The sequence below is a fragment of the Schistocerca serialis genome, chromosome 7 (assembly GCF_023864345.2).
Source record: "Schistocerca serialis cubense isolate TAMUIC-IGC-003099 chromosome 7, iqSchSeri2.2, whole genome shotgun sequence".
Taxonomy (NCBI): Eukaryota; Metazoa; Arthropoda; class Insecta; order Orthoptera; family Acrididae; genus Schistocerca; species Schistocerca serialis.
This window is the reverse complement of record NC_064644.1, coordinates 395,273,958-395,295,749: the sequence shown is the minus strand read 5'-3', so window position 1 is coordinate 395,295,749 and position 21,792 is coordinate 395,273,958. Positions and strand designations below refer to the sequence as shown.

The window sequence follows — 21,792 nt, the reverse complement described above, 5'->3', positions numbered from 1 at the left end:
AATATATAGTAGTTAACTATCCAGAGCGCCGGCCGGTTTGCCCGAGCGGTTTTATGCGCTTCAGTCTGGAACCGCGCGACCGCTACGGCCACAGGTTCGAATCCTGCCTCGGGCATGGATGTGTGTGATGTCCTTAGGTTAGTTAGATTTAAATAGTTCTAAGTTCTAGGGGACTGATGACCCGAGATGTTAAGTACCATAGTGCTCAGAACCATTTGAACCATTTTTTGAACTATCCAGAGCGACCGTAAGTGGAATGACCACGTGGAACAAATAGTAGGAAAAGCAGACGCCAGACTGAGACTTATAGAAAGTGTCTTAAGGAAGTGTAACTCATCCATGAAAGAGGTGGCTTACAAGGGGCTTGCTCGACCGATTCTTGAGTAACGTTCATCAATACGGGACACTTACCACGTAGAACCGATAGAAGAGAATATCGAACAAGTGCGGTGCGTTTCGTCAAGGGATCGCTTTGTTGGCGCAAGATGTTACAGAGACGCTCAACAAACTCCAGTATCAGACGCTCTAAAAAAAAAAAAAAAGGCGTTGCGCGTCATGGAGAGGTTGACTATCGAAATTTCGAGAGAGCACTTTCCGGGAAGAGTCGGATAACATATTACTTCTCCCACATACATTTCCCGAAATGACCAAAATGACATAGCGCTAATACAGAGGCTTACCGACCGTCATTCTTCCCACGAGCCATCCTCGAATAGAACGAGGAATGGGGGTGTCAGTTAATGGTACCAGAATTAATCTCAACCACACACCGTCAGTTGTTGATATATATGTAGATGTAGATGACGAGAGTAAACAATTAGTTATATAGTTACATACACATTATGTTTTAACTCTATTAATGCAACTAGGCTTAAAAACAATTTTTTTCAGGTTACCAGTTTATAAACAGAAATTCGCCTATGGTATAGAAGGAATCGTCCAGAAGAAATGATTACATTTAAACTTACTTTGCTACCTCTCAGACGCTTTATGTTAATGGACGAATGATCAAAATTTTTTTGTTGGTGCCTATTGAAATTCTTTCTGAACCATAGGCAGCTTTAATCATCTATGTATATAAAAGGCTATGTTCTGACTGACTGACTCAGCATCGCTCAGCCCAAACCGTTATGGATAGAAATTTGAAATTTGGGAAGGGTGTGTGGATTTTATACTGTAGGTGTCATTTAAAGAGGGATTTTTTTTTGAAATTCCATCTCTAAGGGGGTGAAATAGGGAATGAAAGGGTTTTATGAAAATTGGTCGCCATTAAGGCAATTTTGAAGCTAGACCTATGAAAATTAGTACTTGGCTTCTTGATCAAAAATAAAAAAATACTTATTTGTACATTTTTGGAAATACAACTACTAATGGGGTAACACAGCTGGTTAAAATTTTTTTGAAAATAAATTATTAAAGAGCTATTAAAGCGTTTCTAAAGCCACATCTGTGAAAACTGGTATTTGACTTCTCGGTTGGAAGTAAAAAAAAAAAGTATGTTTCAGTGGTTTTGGAAATTCAACACCCTAAATGAGTGAAATAGGAGATGAAAAGTTTTATGAAATTATTTCATTATGAAAGCATTTTCAGAGCTAAATCTATGAAAATTTAACATCTCTATTAGAAACAAAAAATATTTGTTTGACCGTTTTTGGAAATTCGACTCCTAATGGGATGAAATAGGGGGAACATTTTTAAGAAAATATTTCGTTACATAAAAAAAACTTTTAAAATGTTGAAAACGAAAGTTACTATTTCATTTCTTGGCTAGATGTAATTAAATCTGTGTTAGAGGACGAAAGTTTCTATGGAAGTATCACCACAAGAATGGAAAAGGCATGATTTAGAAGCAGCTTGCATTCCACCTACCAGAATCGCTTTTTGGTAAGACGTACATTCAAAAAAGATCCCACCTGTGTGGCCCTTATTAGCATGAAAAGTTTAGAAAGTGTTGCAATTTGTAAACAACATAAAAATTCGATTAAAAAAAATCTGTGCAGACCATACGGTGTACGTGATCAAAGCAGCGGGCTCTAAGCTAGTGGGTAATAAAGGTAGTATTCTTTCTAGTCTTGTAACTATGAACATCACTGTTCTTCTCAAACTGTGGTTGATCATTTATGACGAATTTCAGTAGCTAATATATGTATTGCTATAGTGCAGTTAAAATGCCTAACTCCTTGAAGTTGTACTCACAATATGAGTGTGGGTGAATACCACATATTATTCTTCTTGCTTGTTTTTGTGCAATCAGTATTTTCTTTGTAAGTGGTGAGTTACCTAGAAGATTATTCCATAAGACATTATTGAGTGGAAATTGCGAAGTATGTCAGGAGACTGATTCGTTTGTTTTGAAGACTAACAATTATACAGAGAACAAAAGTGAACTTCATTGCTTGAGAACCTCAGTAATATGCTTCTTCCAGTTCAGGTTTTCGTTACTATGCACGCCCAAAAATTTGGAACATTTGATCCTGTTTACTGACATCCTACATCAGCTATTGGCAGTGGCGGGTACAGAAAAACCTCAAGGAGGCGGCGCTAAAGATATCTTGAGCTACCTTTAGTTTTACCGTTATAAAAAACAATCAAGTCACATGTGAAGTTTAAGAAAGTTTTATTTCAACTGGTTATACACATATAAAAGATAACACTATCTTATGATATAAAAAAGTTGCAATTGTGTTCTCTTCCTTAAATGATGAATTCTGTGCGCCTATTCTTCCTGTCAAAATGGTTAATTACATCGTCAATAGGACAATCAATGGCAGGGCGAGTGTTACACAGATATAAGCCATTAAGTCGATCCTCCTTCATTGTCGACCTCAGCCATATATTTGTACGCCGCAAGGTTAAGAACTTCGTTCTATTGTAGCAATAGATACAGGTAGACAGGCAAATATTTTATACAGATATCTATGTGCCAGACAGAAACGTATAAAATACGATTACGTGGATGCGCGTGCTATATAGGAAAGTACAACTACTGCATTAACTCGATTCAGTCGAGTCGACTGACGAAAGAAACGAACGAATAGCGGGCGGCCCCGCGCGCCCCCATATATATCCTCCACTGGCTTTTGCTATGAGTCTATTTGTTGTACTATACTGAGCATAGTTTTTTCACACATTTTGGGGAAGTCCATGTTTGGAAAAACCGTTAATAATTCTTCAAGAAACACTAATTGTACATATCAGCTGTCTGTGTGATTTACTGTATTTTTGTTATGCTGCATCTTAAGCAGTACATTTTCCAGCAATTATAGATACATTTGAAGCCTCACTGAAAATTTTATTTATCTTTTTCAAGTATTTGTTCAGCACTATGTCTTGGGCACTGTTACCAGCTTTAATATCACTTCCTATCTATCCTGAAAAAATTCCGCCTTCAATCTCGGCACAATCTTTGTGGGTCAACCTTTTGGTCTTCGTTTTTTTATTTGAATTTTGGAATGTTTGATGACTTTTCCTGTGTCGTCGTCCTAAATCCGAACTTGGTGCTCATGGTTCTCCAGCTTGTGTGTGTCGCCATGCAGGCTGCGTAGCATGTAGGTTGCAATGATGCATTCATTTGAAATATGCCACTACTTCTCTTAACGTAGTAGGTATTTCATTCTCATTGTCATTCAATAGTTATCAGGGATAAAATTCTGGGAGAAATGGATGCTGGAACCAGACCACAGTTCAAATAATCAAAGAGAATGCAAGGGTAGCAGTAGTCGAGAAGAGATTGAGACACAGTTGTGCCTATTCCCTCACATTTTTCAATCTCTTCATTTAGAAAGCTGTAAGGGAAACTACAGGCTTTAAAGGTCAATGGCAACAGGAACAATTGATTTTCTAAAAAAATAATTATATGTTAACATCAAGTATAAACATAATTGCTTAGAAGCCTTTTCCAAAAGTATTTGTCTGTCATGTAGCCTTACATAGAAATTAAATGTGGATAATAAACATTACAGGCAAGAAAACAATCGAAGCATTATGGCACAACATGACTAAAAGAATGGGTGGGTTGATACGACACACCATGAGGCATCAAGGATAGTTCATTTGGTAATGGATTGAATTGTGGAGCTAAATATTGTAAAGTGAGAACAAGGCTTGACTATAGTAAGTTCAAATGAGTGTAGGGTGCCAGAGTTATGTGGGTATTAAAAGATTTTCGCAAAACAGACTAGCATGGGAAGTTGCATCAGACCTTTTTTCAGACTTATGTCTATAAGAAGAACAACTGCTGCACCACTGACAACGCCCATTGGGCATTTTTACCAGTCACGTGATTACAAATGCAATAACTATTGAAGACATTGGTACAATAGCGAGATAATTCCACTTTTTTTTGGAAATAAGATTTTACTACCATTGCATTGTTTGAAAATTGCTTGATACTATGGCGCAAGAATGAGACCTGTTCATGAGATAAATGTGAAATAACATAGAGAATGTAGGGGAGAGTGGGGGAAATACACGCACCTAAGGAAAAATCGATGTGAACCATTCGTTACGTCATTAAAACCTACGAATATAAGTACATACCATACAATGGACATTTCTCCACATATTCCAATCGTCTATAAATAGTTATAAACAGTACCTTAATTTTGAACATTAAAATAAAAAAAAGTGCAAATGCGTGGTATTCCCCACCCCTGAGGGTAATGACACGCAAAAGTACTGGGTAATAACATGTAAAACAAACAAACCTTAAAAATGTACAATACTTGCTATTTTTATTTGTTTATTAGTTACTACAAATAGTAAACAGTATATTTAAGAACGAAATAATGTAATTCTACAAACATCTCTTATAATTTTCGTTTTTTACATTTTTTTTGAAGTGAAAAGAGTTCATTTTCTCATACCGTACAGCAAAGATCGCATTTGGAACCTTTTGGAGTGTTCCAGCCACTACATTCTTCATGACTCCATCTGCTATAAGAAATACATCGGTGCCATAGTTCTCCATCCTTCCCAAACTCTCTACAAACTAAACAGACATCTTCTGAAATCGCCACGTTTTTACCCTTTTCCCAAGACGTGGCCCCACCTATTTGTTTAACACCTTTAGGAGCCAAAATTCTCTCAGGCTTTTGTACAGTATTTGTGCCCATTACATCGACGTTGAACACTCACCCCTCTTTAAATTTATATTTATCAAAGACATGTTCTAAGTTTTTAAAATATGCATTAACCTCTTCTTCATTAAATGCCTGTATTCTGTTAATGTTAGTTACTTCAGGTTTTCTCACGCTAATACTTGGGTTTCTTTTTAAAAACAGAGCTAGCCAATCCTTTCCAGCTAACCTAGATGACTAATCAAAATTGTTTGCAATGTTGTTAGCCTCTGCACACTCTAATGCAATCTTTCGCAGCTAGATGCATGTTATGTCATTGTAATAACATGATCCCTAATCTCATTTTCCTGTTCTGTCGAAAATGTTGGCTTTCTTCCAAGTTTTGGACCCTCGGTATTTTTAAAGTTCATTCTCGTTTGCAGAGTAGCTTCATCAATCCCGAAAGGTCTTGATACTTCTCTTATTCTTCTTCCAGATTTGATGGCATCAAGAGCCTTACAAAGTTCCTCTTGCATCCATTTTGCTTTCTGGGTTTTTCTTTTATAATATCTACCCATCTGAAATTAAAAAACAACTCGTTAGCATTGAAAATATAACCTGCAAGGGGAATACCACACACTTCAACAGCTGCGTGACATTACCCCACTGTAAGTTCGATGATTAACCTAAGCATAACTCGGCATCTAATTCAAATAGCGGGGCAAATCTACAATTAAATTAAAGGTTTTATCTAGGGTTAGTAGTTGATATGCAAGAATTACATTAAAGCAACTTATAGTAGCACTTCCCTTGCAAAATACAGCTGGCCAAAATTACATGAGACACGCCGAAAATAAACAATACTTCACTGCTCCAACAATGCCACTGGAAAATGGCTGGTATAAACCGCGTAGTAGTTGTTACTCCTGCCGGCAGGGTGTACCACCAACTGGGAACAGCCTGCGCCATTCAAACTGCGTAAATCAGCCTGCGTGGGATTACCCACATGCGTATGATTCCCCCACCTACCCCTATTTGGTAACATCAGTTATTTGGGGCAAGAACCAGGCATGTAATGGGTTTTGCCTTCTCATTGCCCCAAACAGTAGTCACATTCTGGTTTATGTAATAAGTAGAATACAATGCAGGTATTTTTACAGTGACACCTCTCTGTATAGAAGTCATGCTCAAGCAAAGAGACCTTAATTATTTTATTTTATTGAATTTACACACTGTATCAACTTATAAACCGTTTCCCACTCAGCTAACGATTACTTCTACATGTCCAGTGAGACTTGTGGGAGGAAAGGGCCAAGTGAAATGATAAATTGCCTGCACTATTTCATTAATAACATAATTGACAGAAATACAGAATATATATATATATATATATATATATATATATATATATATATATATATATATATCTAAAAACAAAGATGATCTGACTTACCAAATGAAAGTGCTGGCAGGTCGACAGACACACAAACAAACACAAACATACACACAAAATTCAAGCTTTCGCAACAAACTGTTGCCTTATCAGGAAAGAGGGAAGGAGAGGGAAAGACGAAAGGATGTGGGTTTTAAGGGAGAGGGTAAGGAGTCATTCCAATCCCGGGAGCGGAAAGACTTACCTTAGGGGGAAAAAAGGACGGGTATACACTCGCACACACACACACATATCCATCCACACATATACAGACTCAAGCAGACATATGTCTGCTTGCAGACATATGTCTGCTTGTGTCTGTATATGTGTGGATGGATATGTGTGTGTGTGTGCGAGTGTATACCCGTCCTTTTTTCCCCCTAAGGTAAGTCTTTCCGCTCCCGGGATTGGAATGACTCCTTACCCTCTCCCTTAAAACCCACATCCTTTCGTCTTTCCCTCTCCTTCCCTCTTTCCTGATGAGGCAACAGTTTGTTGCGAAAGCTTGAATTTTGTGTGTATGTTTGTGTTTGTTTGTGTGTCTGTCGACCTGCCAGCACTTTCATTTGGTAAGTCACATCATCTTTGTTTTTAGATATATATTTCCTACGTGGAATGTTTCCCTCTATTATATATATATATATATATATATATATATATATATATATATATATATATATATATATATATATATATATATATATACTGACAACTGCAGTGCCCAAAACAAAAATCATATCATGGTATGGTGCAGTATTGGGTGCAAAGGTAATCAAAAGTTATTTCAACACAGTAGCTCACACATATCACATCTCAGGTTGCAGCTTTTTACCTTGTGACCACAGCTTTGGTTTAGTTGAAACGAAAAGCACAGTGAACATTAACCTTCCACGGCTATCACTTTTCCTAGGATAGCTTTTTTTTTTTTTTTTTTTTTTTTTCCAGACCCCTCATCCCTCATAATATTCTGAACTGTAAAGTCTCAATACTTTTGACATAATATTCCTTTGACATAATATTCATAAAGTTGTTTGATGCAAGTGAGAAACAAGTCCAATTTTAAAAAAATCAATAAATATCATAATAGATCTTGATGTAGTTATGTAATAAATAAAAGTTGGGAAAAGACGAGATCAATTACCTTTTTTCCAATTAATGGAGAGTTTTCTGTGTTTTACTCACAATTACGTAAACATGACTTCTCAGGTTACTGCACCATATCCTTCAATTACTATCATTCTTTCATCCATCATGCACAGGACAGTGGAGTACTGTTGACATGCAATATGTGTGATGGAGAAAGTAGAATTAATTATTGGATAGTGCCCTGTCAGGATAATAACATCACATCTCAGAAACCACTGGACATGCACCAGCAAAGTGATAGATCAGTCATGTGCTAAGCTGACATCATGTAAAGATGTCAGACCCCTTTCAATGATGTTGAGTGTATTTTAAATGTTGTGCAGTATTTGGTCTGGATCCTCCAACCTGTTGTCCGGTCTTGGGGTCTACATTTTGGCCCCTGTCTCGTCTTTCAGTATCAAGATGATAATGCACATATCGTGGCAGAATGTCGATGGGATCCGGCTGCATACCCGGAAATTATCAAGCTTATGAACACTTTGCTCAATAGAGCTAAATGGAATGGACTGCAATATCTGTTGAAATGAACCAGACTGAATATGTCAGGGTCCAGTTGCAATTCATCATCGCAGTAGCTTTCCTCGCACGTTGGATAACCTCAGGATGACCACTGTCAAAGCATGGGACAAGCGTGAGCAGCAAACTATTGACCATGTTGTGGACAGCATGTCAAAGACGGTTAGAACACACTAGATGAAGCAAAACAGTGCTGAAAGCTACCAGAAACAGATTTTGATTTCACAGTATTTTTTACAGTTTTACAGGGCTTGTGCTTTCATTTCTTGCTTCCCTTGAATCTAAACCCACACATGTTGACATATTTCAGGAGGTTTGCGCCTCTTTTGAGCAGTTTATATTGATTATTAGATGTGCAGATCAAGAAACAATGTCACAATTTGCTGATCGGCACAGTCTTTGTTGTTTCTTTTTCTTTTATTCAGTTATGTCTTACACAGAAGGCATAGGCTTGCCAAATCACATGCAAACCATACCAAATATAGCACTTTATTTCAAAAAATTGGAAAGTTAATAAAATTACTTAAAATCGTGCAATCCTCTGTATATTAAGGTGTATCAAGTGGGATTTTAAAATGATGTGTCAATTTAATCAGTCATTTATTTTGCTATTTGTGTAACCAATCAATGAAAACTGTGGTATTTCTCCATAAACTAAAACATACAGTAATGATGTCAATCCACAAAACTATATAGAGGCATATAATATACAGCAGTTGGCCTCTCTCTATGCTGCCAATGTTCTCAAAGGTGTTTGAGAGAATAGTGTATCATAGGGTTTATAGCTACAGTACACAAAACAATTTACTGACACCTACACAGTTTGGCTTTCATAAGGGGTTCTCCACAGCGAGAGCTATATTTATCTAACAGATGGAATTCTATGTGAACTTAAGTTCAGAACATCTTGCAAGGGGATTTGACAGCATAGATCCTGACACATTGCTGTAAAAGCTCCACACTACTAGTTAGCTTCAAAGACAACCCACTGGCTTCGCTAGAATCATGTTTATACAACACGAAACAAATAATCATCTTAACAGGGGCAGTTGTAACAATAAACTCAGAGTAGGAAAATGTGAAATACAGAGTCCCTCAGGGCTCGATCCTTATACGATTGATTTTCTTGATCTGTATTAATAACCTACCAATTACAATTAATAACTGAACAAAAATAATTATGTTTACTAATAACAGAAGTATTCTGATCAAAGGGCCCAACTCCACAATGAAGCATACAGTACAGATATAGTAGCCAAAAAATTTCTTTGTAGGGAGGACACAGCATGTTATCTTGGATGGAGATTCATTGACAGATATAGGAGTAACATCAGACATTCACTTTGGATGTTTGCTGGGACCTTAGCTGTTCATGTTGTATATTACTGGTCTGACAGATAATATTAATAGTAACCTCAAACTTTTCACATATGATGTGATTATCTATAAGTAGGCCTATTGTCAAAAAAGAAGCTGCACAAATATTGTCAGAGTTTGATAAGATTTTCAAGTGGTGCAAAGACTGGACACCTGCTTTAAATGTTCAGAAATGTATAAATGAGTACTTTGTAAAAAGTAAAGGCTTGGTATCCTTTGACAACTCATACAAAAATCCGGGTGTAGCAAATTCTATGAATATGAAATGAAACAGTCACATAAGCTAAGTCATAGGTAAAGTTGCTGGCAGCTTGTGTTTCCATGTCCACATCTGGGTAGGCACTCGGCGATGGAGGCAGTAAAGAAGACAGCGACAGCAGCAGTGACAGGGGCTGCAGAGATGGAGGCAGCCTGACACTGACTACACCACACTGCAGCCGTGTTACCCAGAACAAAGACAGTGGCAGAGATGGATGAGGTGGGGGACTGGGTTTTGGGGACCAGCGCAGATGGCAGAGGCAGCCATGGGGATGCAGTGCTCTCCGGTACACTATTGATTGTGCATGTATGAAGCTGTTTGTAGTGTTGTAACACCAAGCTATCAGAGGTGTGCACAATGCAGAGGCAGCAGCCTGAGCAATGATGGATGACCACTGGTATCTGTTTGGAGCACTGGCCAAACCCCTAGGCCTGTGGTGCGGGCACTGTCAGGTGGCTGGGCATCGACCAGGACAGATGAATCAGTGTATGGGGCTGATGGCCACGAAGTAGCTCCACCAACTGGAGTGAGCCTATATGAACTCAAGAACCTATTGAGGGCTTCCTTTGGATAAGACTGAGTGATGTATTTTTTCATCTAGATTCTGAATGTGCCGCTCCACACCTCCACTGAATTGGGAACAAAAGGTAGGGATCGTAATATGCTGGATGCCACTCTTTGTGTAGAAATCTTCGAAACCTTGAGACTCAAATTGTCTGTCACAAGGTCATATGGTCATGACAACCACTGAAATTCGAGAACTGGTAATGGGAAGACCATCCATGGTGTTTTGGGCTTCAAAGTCTAAACAAAACACAGCAGTTCATCCTGATCAAACGCAGGGATGTGTCTGTGACCAAAACAAGATGTTGGCCTGCTTGGTAGGTAAGTAAGGTAGGTACCAAGTGTAATTTTGATCTTAATAGGGTAAGAGGCAGCTGACTAGTGAAAAGGAACGTCTTTACATAAAAGAGCATGAAGTGGATGGGCCAATGTCGCTGCATCAAAAAGAAATTCTTGGCAGTATGCAATCTCACCAGGAAAGGCCTGCAACTCTTTGACATTGGTTTTGGGTGTGGCAAAGCTGTAATTGCATTGACATGCTGGCATAAAGGCTTGATGCCAGCACACAAGATCTCAAAACTGAGATAGACAATAGTTGGCTGAAAAAATTGTGATTTGTTCAAGTTACATTTCAAACTGGCAGCCTTCAGCCCATTGAAGAAAGCAAATATTCATCTGTTGAGGAACCTGAGACTACAGTGTCATCCAGGTAGTTAATGCACCCCAAAACAGAAATCACAAATTGGTCTAAAAATCATTGGGAAATGGTTGGGGTACTAGCCATGCTGAATGTCAGGCATTGGTATTGATATACCCTGAAGTGGGTATTAACCATGAGGATGCATTTGGAAACATCATCTAGAGGCATTTGTAAATAGGCTTCTGACAAGTGCGTTTTGAAAAAATATTGGCCTCCAGAAAGCTGTGCTAAGATTTCATCCGGATGAGGTGAGCAATAGATATCAATATAGACTGTGAATTTACAAACATTTTAAAATAACACAGAGCTGAAGGTTACCATTAGGTTTTTGATAATTAACATTGGAAAGGAGTAGAACATTGACTAGAGGAGACGTGTGAGATAATGCCCAAAGATGTAAGTTGATCTAGTTCAATTTGACTTGCTCCCATAAAGCTACTGGGACTGGATGGGCACAAAAAAGAGGGCACACCATCGGTTTCATTGTGATGTGAGGCTTGAAATTGGCAGCACACCATAAACCTCATGAAGACAGGGATGAATATTCTGAGCAGAATGTGTCCAGTTGATGCTACTTGATCCAATACCTGATGCCCTTCATCAAAAGTGGAGAAACCAAATGTTTTAAAGATGTTTAACCCAAACAATTATCAGATTTCATTGTACACTACTAGATAGGTTAAAGGCTGAACAAGTACTTTGTGCACTATGGAATTAGAAAACTGTCGCAATAAGATCATTTGTTTGTTGTAACCCACCAACTGATGAGAGACAGGGGCAATGCTAGTGATCCAAACTTCATATAGGCTTGAGAACTTAAAAGTCGTTGCTGCACCCTGTCCACTTGTATTTTCAACACCTAGCCATCATATGTGCTTCAATATAGAGTTTGTTTGAGGTACCATCGCTTGGGAAACATCGTTCATGTCTGCTGAAGGATGCTGAGAGTTGCACACAGACACAATATGAACCCCCCCCCCCTTTTTTTTTTTTTTTTACAATGGTAGCACATTCACATTGAACAAAACAATGACACAATGGAAGAGGAGCATGTGGCTGCTGTTGTGATGCTGACTGCTGCTGGTGCTGCTGCTTAGATGGTGCTGCTGCATGTGACATGGAGGCTGCAGTTATGTGGTCATGATGTCATCTTCCCCCCCCCCCTCCTCACCCCCCCCCCCTCTCCCCAGTGAGCTAACTGATAGTGGCCAAGGAGGAGGCTACTTCGCACCATGCTTCATTCTGATTTCCTGTTGTCCTAGACACTTCAAAAGACTGAGCAATTTTAAGAACACCTGTGAGAGAGGACTTTTATGTTGTAAATCATGTTCACAAACTTCCCTATCTGGGACCAGGTGCATTAGAGCTTCACAAACCATTGGATTAGGATATGCATCCTGGTGGGCTTCAGAACAAACTGGCAATGATGGCTAAGCCCATGAAGTACCACTGTCCAAGCTCTGTATGATTGTTGCAGCCACTTTGGCAACAGTAGAATGCAATGCGAGCAGCAATAACATGGATATATTTGTAATGATAGTTAGAGAGCAACTGACACTATTCATCAAAAGAGAGGCTGGTAGGTCCCTGAACAGGAGCTAGCTGACACAAAAGATGATAAACACAAGGAAAAATCCACACTAAGAATTAAGCCTTAGACAAGTTGGGGCCAGCAGCTCCAAAAGCATGAAAATGTTGCCAAAGGTGTTTTTTATATGTGTCCCAATCTTCCACAGAATTACCATGCAGAAGGAAATAGGGAGGGTTGCGTCAATGTTGTTGGAACCCGGCACATCAGTGAGGCTGCCACATTGCTTAGTGCCATGGTGAGAGCCTGCTGCTGCTTGGTGATAGCTCACTGTTGTTCAACAAGAGACTGAAGTTTTTTGGATTTGAGGTCCACCAGTTATGCAAAGCACCATTTTTGCATAACTGGCGGACCTCAAATCCAAAAAATTTTAACTGCAAACACGGCCAATACAAGGAGCTGCAAATCAAAAAGATGGATAAGAGACTGAAGAATTTCTTCTACTAACATTTTGGCCAGTATAGAATCAAAGAAATGAAAAATGCAGAATAGGACACTGCATGCATTGCCAAGTATGTTGTAATGTTGTACAGACACAATATCAGAAGCAACACCAACCGAGTTTTATTCTACGTTTGTTTGCATGGCCATCTGCCACAGCAGCTGTTAACATCTGTTATTATAGGTTATCTGTCCTGAGCTGACTGCAATCTAATTGAAAAGGATCACACCAGACGTGTTTCACTTTTATTTACAAAGCATCTTCTGTGATACTGGTGTTTCTTTACATAATCTGCTCCTTCCTTTCTTGCTAGCAGTGGTTGGTGTCGACAGGCTTCATTTCACATCTGCACTTGGCAGTTTTTGCCATTTTGCATTATTTCCTACGCTGCACTATTTACAATTGACTACCCTAACTGTTTTTCATCACTGCCACCACAGAAGATGCTTGTAAATAAAAGCAAAACACATCTGGTGTAATTCTTTTTAATTGGATTACAGTCAGCTCAAGACAGATAACCTATAATAACAGAAGTTTTATTCTTTTTCCACATGAAGAGATCCACAAAAACACTGAATGAGGTACAGAACAATACAAACTATAATTACTATAGAACATATCAATATACAGTCTCAACCCACCAGGTTAGCCGAGAGCGCTAATGCGCTGCTTCCCAGACTCGAGTAGGCATGCCGGCGCTGGATTGAATCCACCCAGTGGATTAACTAGACGGCCGGTGTGCCAGCCAGCCTGGATGTGGTTTTTAGGCAGTTTTCCACATCCCCCAAGGTGAATACGAGGCTGGTCCCCACGTCCCGCCTCAGTTACACGGCTCGCAGACATCTGAACACTTTCGTACTATTCCATGGATTACACTAGTCGCAGATGGTTGGGGTACACTAATTCTGTCCAGGGGGGTATGGGGTGGTGGCAGGAAGGGCATCCAGCCACCCCTTCCACTAACATTGCCACATCCAATTAACCATGCTGACCCTGCATATCCGCGGGAAAAAGGCGGAAGTAAAAGAAAGAAAAGATATAAATATACAGTCTCATATGTGAGTATACATTGAGTAAGAAACATAAATTAGGCCAAAGGCCTAGTGCACTGGGCTTATCTCAAGCGGTTGTGCAGCACAGCACTTACTGCACCATCTGTCCAGGCTGTGAGGTGACCTCTCTAGGGTGGCCATGGAGATACTTGTATTGCGTGCTGTTTGATTACATGCACTCACACTTTTGGGTTACAAGAATCCTCAGATTATTGCAGTGCAACAGTCCTCAGATTAGTGCAACATATAATAAACACTTGGGGGAAGTAGATAGGATGGATAAAAACATTGGTATGTACAGAATAAATATTTGAAACATGGTATTGGGCTTTACTTTCTTCTGTGCATAATGCCTGGCAGACGAAGAAAGGAATAGGAATTAGGACAACTCAGATTGTTTTCTGGAGAGAAATTGTGCAAGCTTACCTAAAGAAATATACGAATCCTGTAAAAGGAGCTGGCAGGCCTTTCACAAGTCCTATACGCAGATACAAATTATGTGCTGCAAATGTTATAAGATACAATCGAAGAAAACACTACATCAAGAAAACTGAGAAAGGTGTCTAGGTTTGTACTGCAAATAGGTCATCAGCAGTTCATACAAAATGTGGGAAATGTGACGTAGGATTTTGTCTAGAATGTTTTGAAGTACTTGTACCACGAATGTCAGTAAATCAAATGACTGAATTAATTTTGGTTTCTTGTTAGTTGTGTTTCTTGTTATATATTTGGTTATAAGTAGTATTTTGTTCAAATTTGGCCTTATTTCTATTAAAAACTGCTTAATAACAATATATGTAATTGAATTTCAGTGTCTCAGAAAAAATTTAAAATATGCATCCAAATACCCAGCGTGTCCTTATGGACACGTTATTTTGCAAACATGCTGGGATAGAGATGGATCAGAAGGCCAAATAATAGCTTTTACACATTAGCTACTTGTATAAGAAATCAATAAATTGAAAATAAAGTAAAACATCCAATTTTGAAAAATTGGTGCAGTTAAGGAGGTAGTCCCCTTTGAATGCATGAAAAATAGGTGATTTCCATTTTTTTTTTCAGTTAAAATAAAATAATATAGTTTTGTTCCTTACATTTTTGTCTATAATAAATCATTTTTGTGTCAACATTGGATGCTCCCTGTAACTGCTACACCAGGTGGAAAGACCCCTTGCAAGTGGAACATTGGTCACCAGCAGGAATTTCCAAAGCCCTCCTATTGGATGTATGACATAATAATGTATATTTTCTATCAGAATATATAGGGTAATTGAAAAATAGGAAGTTATAACAAAATGGTGATGCGTTGAAACAAAAGTTATTTTCTTCACCCACAAAACCGAGGGAAAAATGTGCACCGAAAACAGACTTTTGAAGATCATCCAAAACGGCTTTGTAAGCTGATACAGAATTCAATTGAGAAAGTTGGCATTAAAATTCAATCAAAATTGTATATATCATACTAAAGTTACCGTATGTTTCCCAACAATCTGAAAAATACAAGTTTGAGAAAAATGTGTTTAAAGTTTTGAGTTACATTTTTTATAGTTAAGTTAATCGTATGTCTAGTTAGTGATCCCTGGACCACACAGCAATCCTTACAGATCCAAAAGATGGTTCTTTTCTGTATTCTTAGTGGCCATGGTGGTCCTGTGAGACTCTTTAGCAGCAACTAGTCAGCCACTGCTCTGCTTGCTCGATATGCTTTTCGTCTGTTTTTGTGCAGAAGTTGTAACAGGCTGGTCCAATCTGAAGTAAGAGCCATTCCATAATTTCCATAATGCATGTTATGCCATCATTGAAATTACATACTGCCACTCTGTCTGCAGTGTCATCTGAAAAGCCCTAATAAGTGATGAAGTGGAAAGCAGATGTAGGAAAATTTGATGGTGCAGCTGTGGCAAGCCTGAAAGCTTGAATCCATGGCATGTGCTTCATCTAAATCTACGTGTACGCTCTGCAATCCACTGTGAAGTGCATGACAGATGGTGCTTAACATTATATCATATATTTAGGTTTCTTCCCATTCCACTTGCATATGGAGTGAAGGAGTTGGTATGCATCAGAATTATTGTGCAGCACTGGAAAGAATGTATCATTGACAATAAGTGTATGCATATTCAAATGTTCCAAGACTATATCCATTGTGCTACTTTTTCTTGTACTGGGTTTAGGAATAGGCACAAGGATCTAATTTAGCTGTTCTGTTCCACTCTTTAGACTCTTTTCATTATTACAAACCTAAGACAAAATATAGTTGACACAGAATGTTTCCTTTAGAGTGTTGACAAAGCTTGTATAAAATCATTTGTTGACAGACTGTACCATTAAACGAAATGACATAGGCTGCTAAGCACCATAGTTGTTTGAATTAGATATCAACAAAGTCTTTTTCTTTCACAGAATCATTCTTTTGAGATAGTTCTTTTAAACTAATAAATTAGAAGCAAAATTTTATTGATACAAAAACTGAATGGGCCATTTTTTGTATCTAAAAGGAATTAGAAAAAGGAAATCTCATTCTTATTTAATAGTTCACAAAACTGAATCTTAAGTTGAGAAAGAAATATTAGATACAAGGTAAATAAGGTGTAAAAAGAACAATAAAACTATAGTAAGCTTAAACATTGTAGGTAATAGGTACTTAGTAAAATAAAAACTGCAGAAACAATGAAGTTAGCAGGTGAGGAAAGAAATCGATACTTTACCGTCGGAAAAATTTTGCCAGAAGAAGGGTCACATTTGGTACACACATTTGTGAGTAACTAGTAACATTGAATGTGGCCTTGGAAGAAGTACTTAGACAAAGTTTCTAATGTGTAAAACTTATGACTGAGGAAATATGAAGAATATATCGAACAATCATACTCCATAAAAAAAAAATGCATATTATTTTAACAGAAAATGCCACACTAACTGGTGGTGCCATAGATTATTGCAGTCAAACAAATGAAAAATGAATGTATATGTTTCACTTATCAAAAGGAAAATTCACAAGCTATAAAAATACAAAGCCACGGACTACCTGGCCAGTCAGAGATTAAATTCCAGTATTTGTGCTACATACATTTATTTTTAAATGCATCTATCAGTAGCACTGGGAGTAATGGCCAGCCAATATGTCTCCCTGTTATTTTAATGTATAGGATTAGAGTACATTAAAAAAAAACCCGCAATAAGAAATACGATCAGCATGATTTCCCAACTAGTGCACTAAAGGAACAAGAATTAAATACAGTTTCTACCTGACTGATCCATTTTAATATATGTTACTTTCTGCACTGTTGCCTTATTCAGCACGTATAGACACTTGTGAGTTTATTCTTCACATTTATCCAGCCATTTATAAATGAGAATAACAATATTCCTTACTACAATATACAGAAGAGTTAACATCTCATATTACTGATTTACATTTTGTTGTTACAGGACACCCAAAAGAATATGAGGAAGTTACGGGTGACATCACATGAGACATCCCTCTCATCCAACAAGAAGAAGGGCATTTTCTCCCTGTAAGTTTCCTACTGCTTTTGACTTTTACAGACAGCTGTATGTGTGTGGCTAGATATGTGTGTGTGTGTGTGTGTGTGTGTGTGTGTGTGTGTGTGAGTGTATACCCGTCCTTTTTTCCCCCTAAGGTAAGTCTTCCCGCTCCCGGGATTGGAATGACTCCTTACCCTCTCCCTTAAAACCCACATCCTTTCGTCTTTCCCTCTCCTTCCCTCTTTCCTGATGAGGCAACAGTTTGTTGCGAAAGCTTGAATTTTGTGTGTATGTTTGTGTTTGTTTGTGTGTCTGTCGACCTGCCAGCACTTTCATTTGGTAAGTCACATCATCTTTGTTTTTAGATTATATTTCCTACATGGAATGATTCCCTCTATATATATATATATATATATATATATATATATATATATATATATATATATATATATATATATATATATATATATATATGCCTTTACAAATGTCTGCTTGTGTCTGTGTATGTGCGGATGGATATGTGTGTGTGTGCGAGTGTATCCCTGTCCTTTTTTCCCCCTAAGGTAAGTCTTTCCACTCCTGGGATTGGAATGACTCCTTACCCTCTCCCTTAAAACCCACATCCTTTCGTCTTTCCCTCTCCTTCCCTCTTTCCTGACGAAGCAACCATTGGTTGCGAAAGCTAGAATTTTGTATGGTAAGTTACATACATATTTTTTACCACAAATTAGATTTTTCTTAAAAAAAAAATCTAAGCTATTTGATCCTGTGTTGCAATCATGAGTATTCCACTTACTGATTCTAGCCTTTTTAACATTTTGAAGTTTAATGTTTATATCTTCCAACTGAGCATTTTTAATTACCTTTGTTTTCAAGTGTAGTAATATTCTTTATGTTTATGAACAGATTATTTTCTCCAAAATATTTATAAGTAATTTTAATCTGCAATCATATTAACAGTACCCATTTGCTTAACTTGATCGACAGCTTCCTACTACTGTTGTCTCATCCCCATACAATATCACCTTTCCATTGGCCTCATTCGGCACATAATTTAGGTACAGTATCAAAAGTAGCACTTCTTACACTGAACTTTGTGATACACCATGTATCACCAACTTGAAATCAGAATAGGCAGTTTCTACCTAGTCACAATTTTTATCCTGTATTGCTCGGCCAGCTTCCTGTAGTAAATTATTTTATGATACTTGTGAGGTTACTGCTGAACTGTGACAATAACTTACCAACAGTTGGGACTGCCTGACTGGCACTGTAACCTATGAGTGTTATGATGGTTATGAGGATGATGATGGGAAACATATGTGAAATGGCAGTACAATTGATGTAAAATACTTTCTGTTAAGCTCTCAGTTAATTGACCATTTATTCTCTGTAACCCAATAGAATAGCAATAGATGTGCTATTCATAACATTTTTGCACTACCCATTGGCCACTGATGAGAATGTCTAATGTTCTTTCATGCAAAGGATATGATGTGAACCCATTCAGTGAGGTGTCAGTACAAGCTTCAGCCCATCTCAGTGCAACATTAGATGTGTGCAGGACTGCAACTCTTGATATAGAAAGATTTGTGGAGCACCATGACATGATGCTTGACACAGCTGGATTTGTGACATTCATTTTCTTAAGTGAGTAGTGAAGTCTGTTTCATTTGAGATATCCATGTGGGTTGATGAATTTATCAGATAGCCACAGAACTTTGTCATGTACTAACTCAGCTGGTGAAGAGTCCATGTCAAATGTGCAAATTATATGTGGGCTGAGTAAGACTAATGGTAACACAGATGTCTGTTTTGACTCATGACACATTAGTGCAACTTTTAATGACCAGTGCCAACATTCCACCATAACATTACTTGCATGGTGGTAGCTTGTTCTTTTGTGGTGCACCACACCACAAAATCTGCTCAATTGGCAAATAGTTTGGACTTGAACTGACAGCCTTGGTCTGCTGTAATGTGAAGTGAGTGAGGCAGTGGCAGTGGCTCAGCTGAAATGTTGTCCACAGGGATGGCCTCTAGCTGTTGAGTACATGGTCGGTTGCTGTCAAAAGATATCATTGTCCATCTGAAAGGGGTAATGGTCCTGCCACATCAACCTGAACATGTGCAAACTGTGCTGTCTACTCTTCAAAATCTCCCACTGGGGCATGGATAAGGTGAGAAACCTTGTTGTGCTGACATTGTGGACATGTGCAAGCCCAGGTTCAATAATATTTTTCTATCCCTGGCCATACAAAATGACCTTTTATTATTTTAATTGATGCCCTGACACTGGGGTAATGTAAGTTCTGTTTGCTTTCAAAAGTATGCTTACAAGATGCAGAAGATATGAACAGGTGAGTTCTACTGTTAAAATACTTGCACTATAATTAGGCATTCATACCTAGGATGTTGGTAAGTCTCAGTTGAACTCTGGGCACAGTGTCTTAAAAATCCCCATAGCTCCTGGTCAGATTCTTGTGCTTTGGCTAGATGCATGAATTCTACCACATCTATGATACTGGCAGTAGGTGATAGTGTGCTAAAAAGTTAGTCCTGATGATTGACTCCATCACATCTGCCACAGTAAAATTCCATGTAAACTGATACTGTAGTCCCAGATCTAATTACCTATGTTGGATTCCATAATTTGTGATGGATGAGTTGTTAGCAACAGAAAGAAGTAACCAGGTTGGTGGTCGACACTTGTGTAACAGTGAACAGAGTTCACAGCAAAATACATAGATCAGAACCAGTGTCCACTAAAAAATTTCATCCTGGGTTGTGGTCTGACATGAAGAGGTGCAGGGATGGCAGTGGAGAATGGGATGCACCTATTTCAGAGTGTCATTTTTTGATTGAGGAAAGAGTGAAATGTGTTTGTGTGCCTAGTCTCCAGACTTTTGATGATATCAGCAAGTATCTGGCTGGCTGGTGTCTTCTGCTGATGAGATATAATGTTTGTGAGCTATAATGGATTTTACCTGTGCTGCCAGGTGACTGCTCTGTGTTGTGCATAATGGTGTATCTAGCACCACGCACATCTTGACTTTGCTTTGTAAATGGAAGAGGTACTGGAATGGTTTTCTGTCTCCAATGTCCTCCTGCATCAGTACCTGTCTCACTCATTCTGCTTGCAAAACTAGCACTGTACAAATTAACTCAACCTTGAGTGTTGCATATGTTTCAGTTTGTGTAGGTAAGGTTGTTATGTCTTGCATCTGTGTTGTGTAGTGGTGATCTAATTGGCTGGCCACCAGAGCAAATTGGGTGGAGCTGTAGTCTCTCTAATGCAAAGAAAAATTGCATCTACCTGCATGAATGATTTTAATGCTGGGTTATGTGGCCAAAACGGTGCTGCCACACTGCTAGTCTGGTTACTGTGGGTGCACCTGCCATCTTGCCATTTCCTGTTTCTTAAAAATTCAGCTTAATGCTTCTGTATTGTTGAACTTATTTTCTCTAGCTGAATCATGTTGAGATCACCAATTTCAGAGTCAGTTGCTTGACTTATGAACTTAATAAGTATGCTTAGTTCTAATACAGCGAGGACAGATGTGAAACATAATGCATTATCTTGAGAGATTGTTTTATTCAGAAAAAAATCATGCCTGTTGATATGTAGAAGAGTTAGAACAATTCACACAGAAGTGACTGCATAACTAGTTAATATTTAGCCATATATTGTAAAGTCTGTTTGGTAACAAAGTGAGAATTACAACTCAGAAATTAATAGTCACAGAACTTAGCACTGTAACAAGGAGAAACTGATTGCAGTGCTCCTGGTGGCCAGTGCATGAACTATGTTGACAGCTTGTCAAGCAAATCAGCTGTTCACTTGACATTCCTGCAATCTGCTGTGTGTTACTACAGACTCAATTCAAGCAATATGATGTCTTTTTCTTTTTTTTATGAAGAATTATTGTTAATTGTTAATTATGTCTCTTATTTGTTGATCAGTAGTTAAAACTACTACATTTTGATTTGTGCTTTCTTAAGATAGGTTAGTGTCACCCCAGAATGAATATAGAATTCTTGATTCCATTTCAGAGAGCTGGACACACATAGGAGATATGTAGTGTATGCAAAGTAAGGTACATCTGTGTGTGTGTGTGTGTGTGTGTGTGTGTGTGTGTGTGTGTGTGCAAATAACAGAAATTGTACATGTAG

At 38.2% G+C, this 21,792-nt stretch overlaps 1 protein-coding gene across 3 annotated transcripts in view; it reads left to right on the top strand.

Annotated features, from left to right (window-relative positions):
* LOC126412474 (multidrug resistance protein homolog 49-like) overlaps positions 1 to 21,792 on the top strand; it is a 370,600-nt gene that overhangs the window by 118,975 nt on the left and 229,833 nt on the right. For all 3 annotated transcript variants that reach the window (XM_050082087.1, XM_050082086.1, XM_050082088.1), the window contains one exon: positions 17,563 to 17,648. In XM_050082087.1, the coding sequence (XP_049938044.1) occupies positions 17,563 to 17,648 (86 nt within the window). The remainder of the gene's footprint in view (positions 1 to 17,562; positions 17,649 to 21,792) is intronic.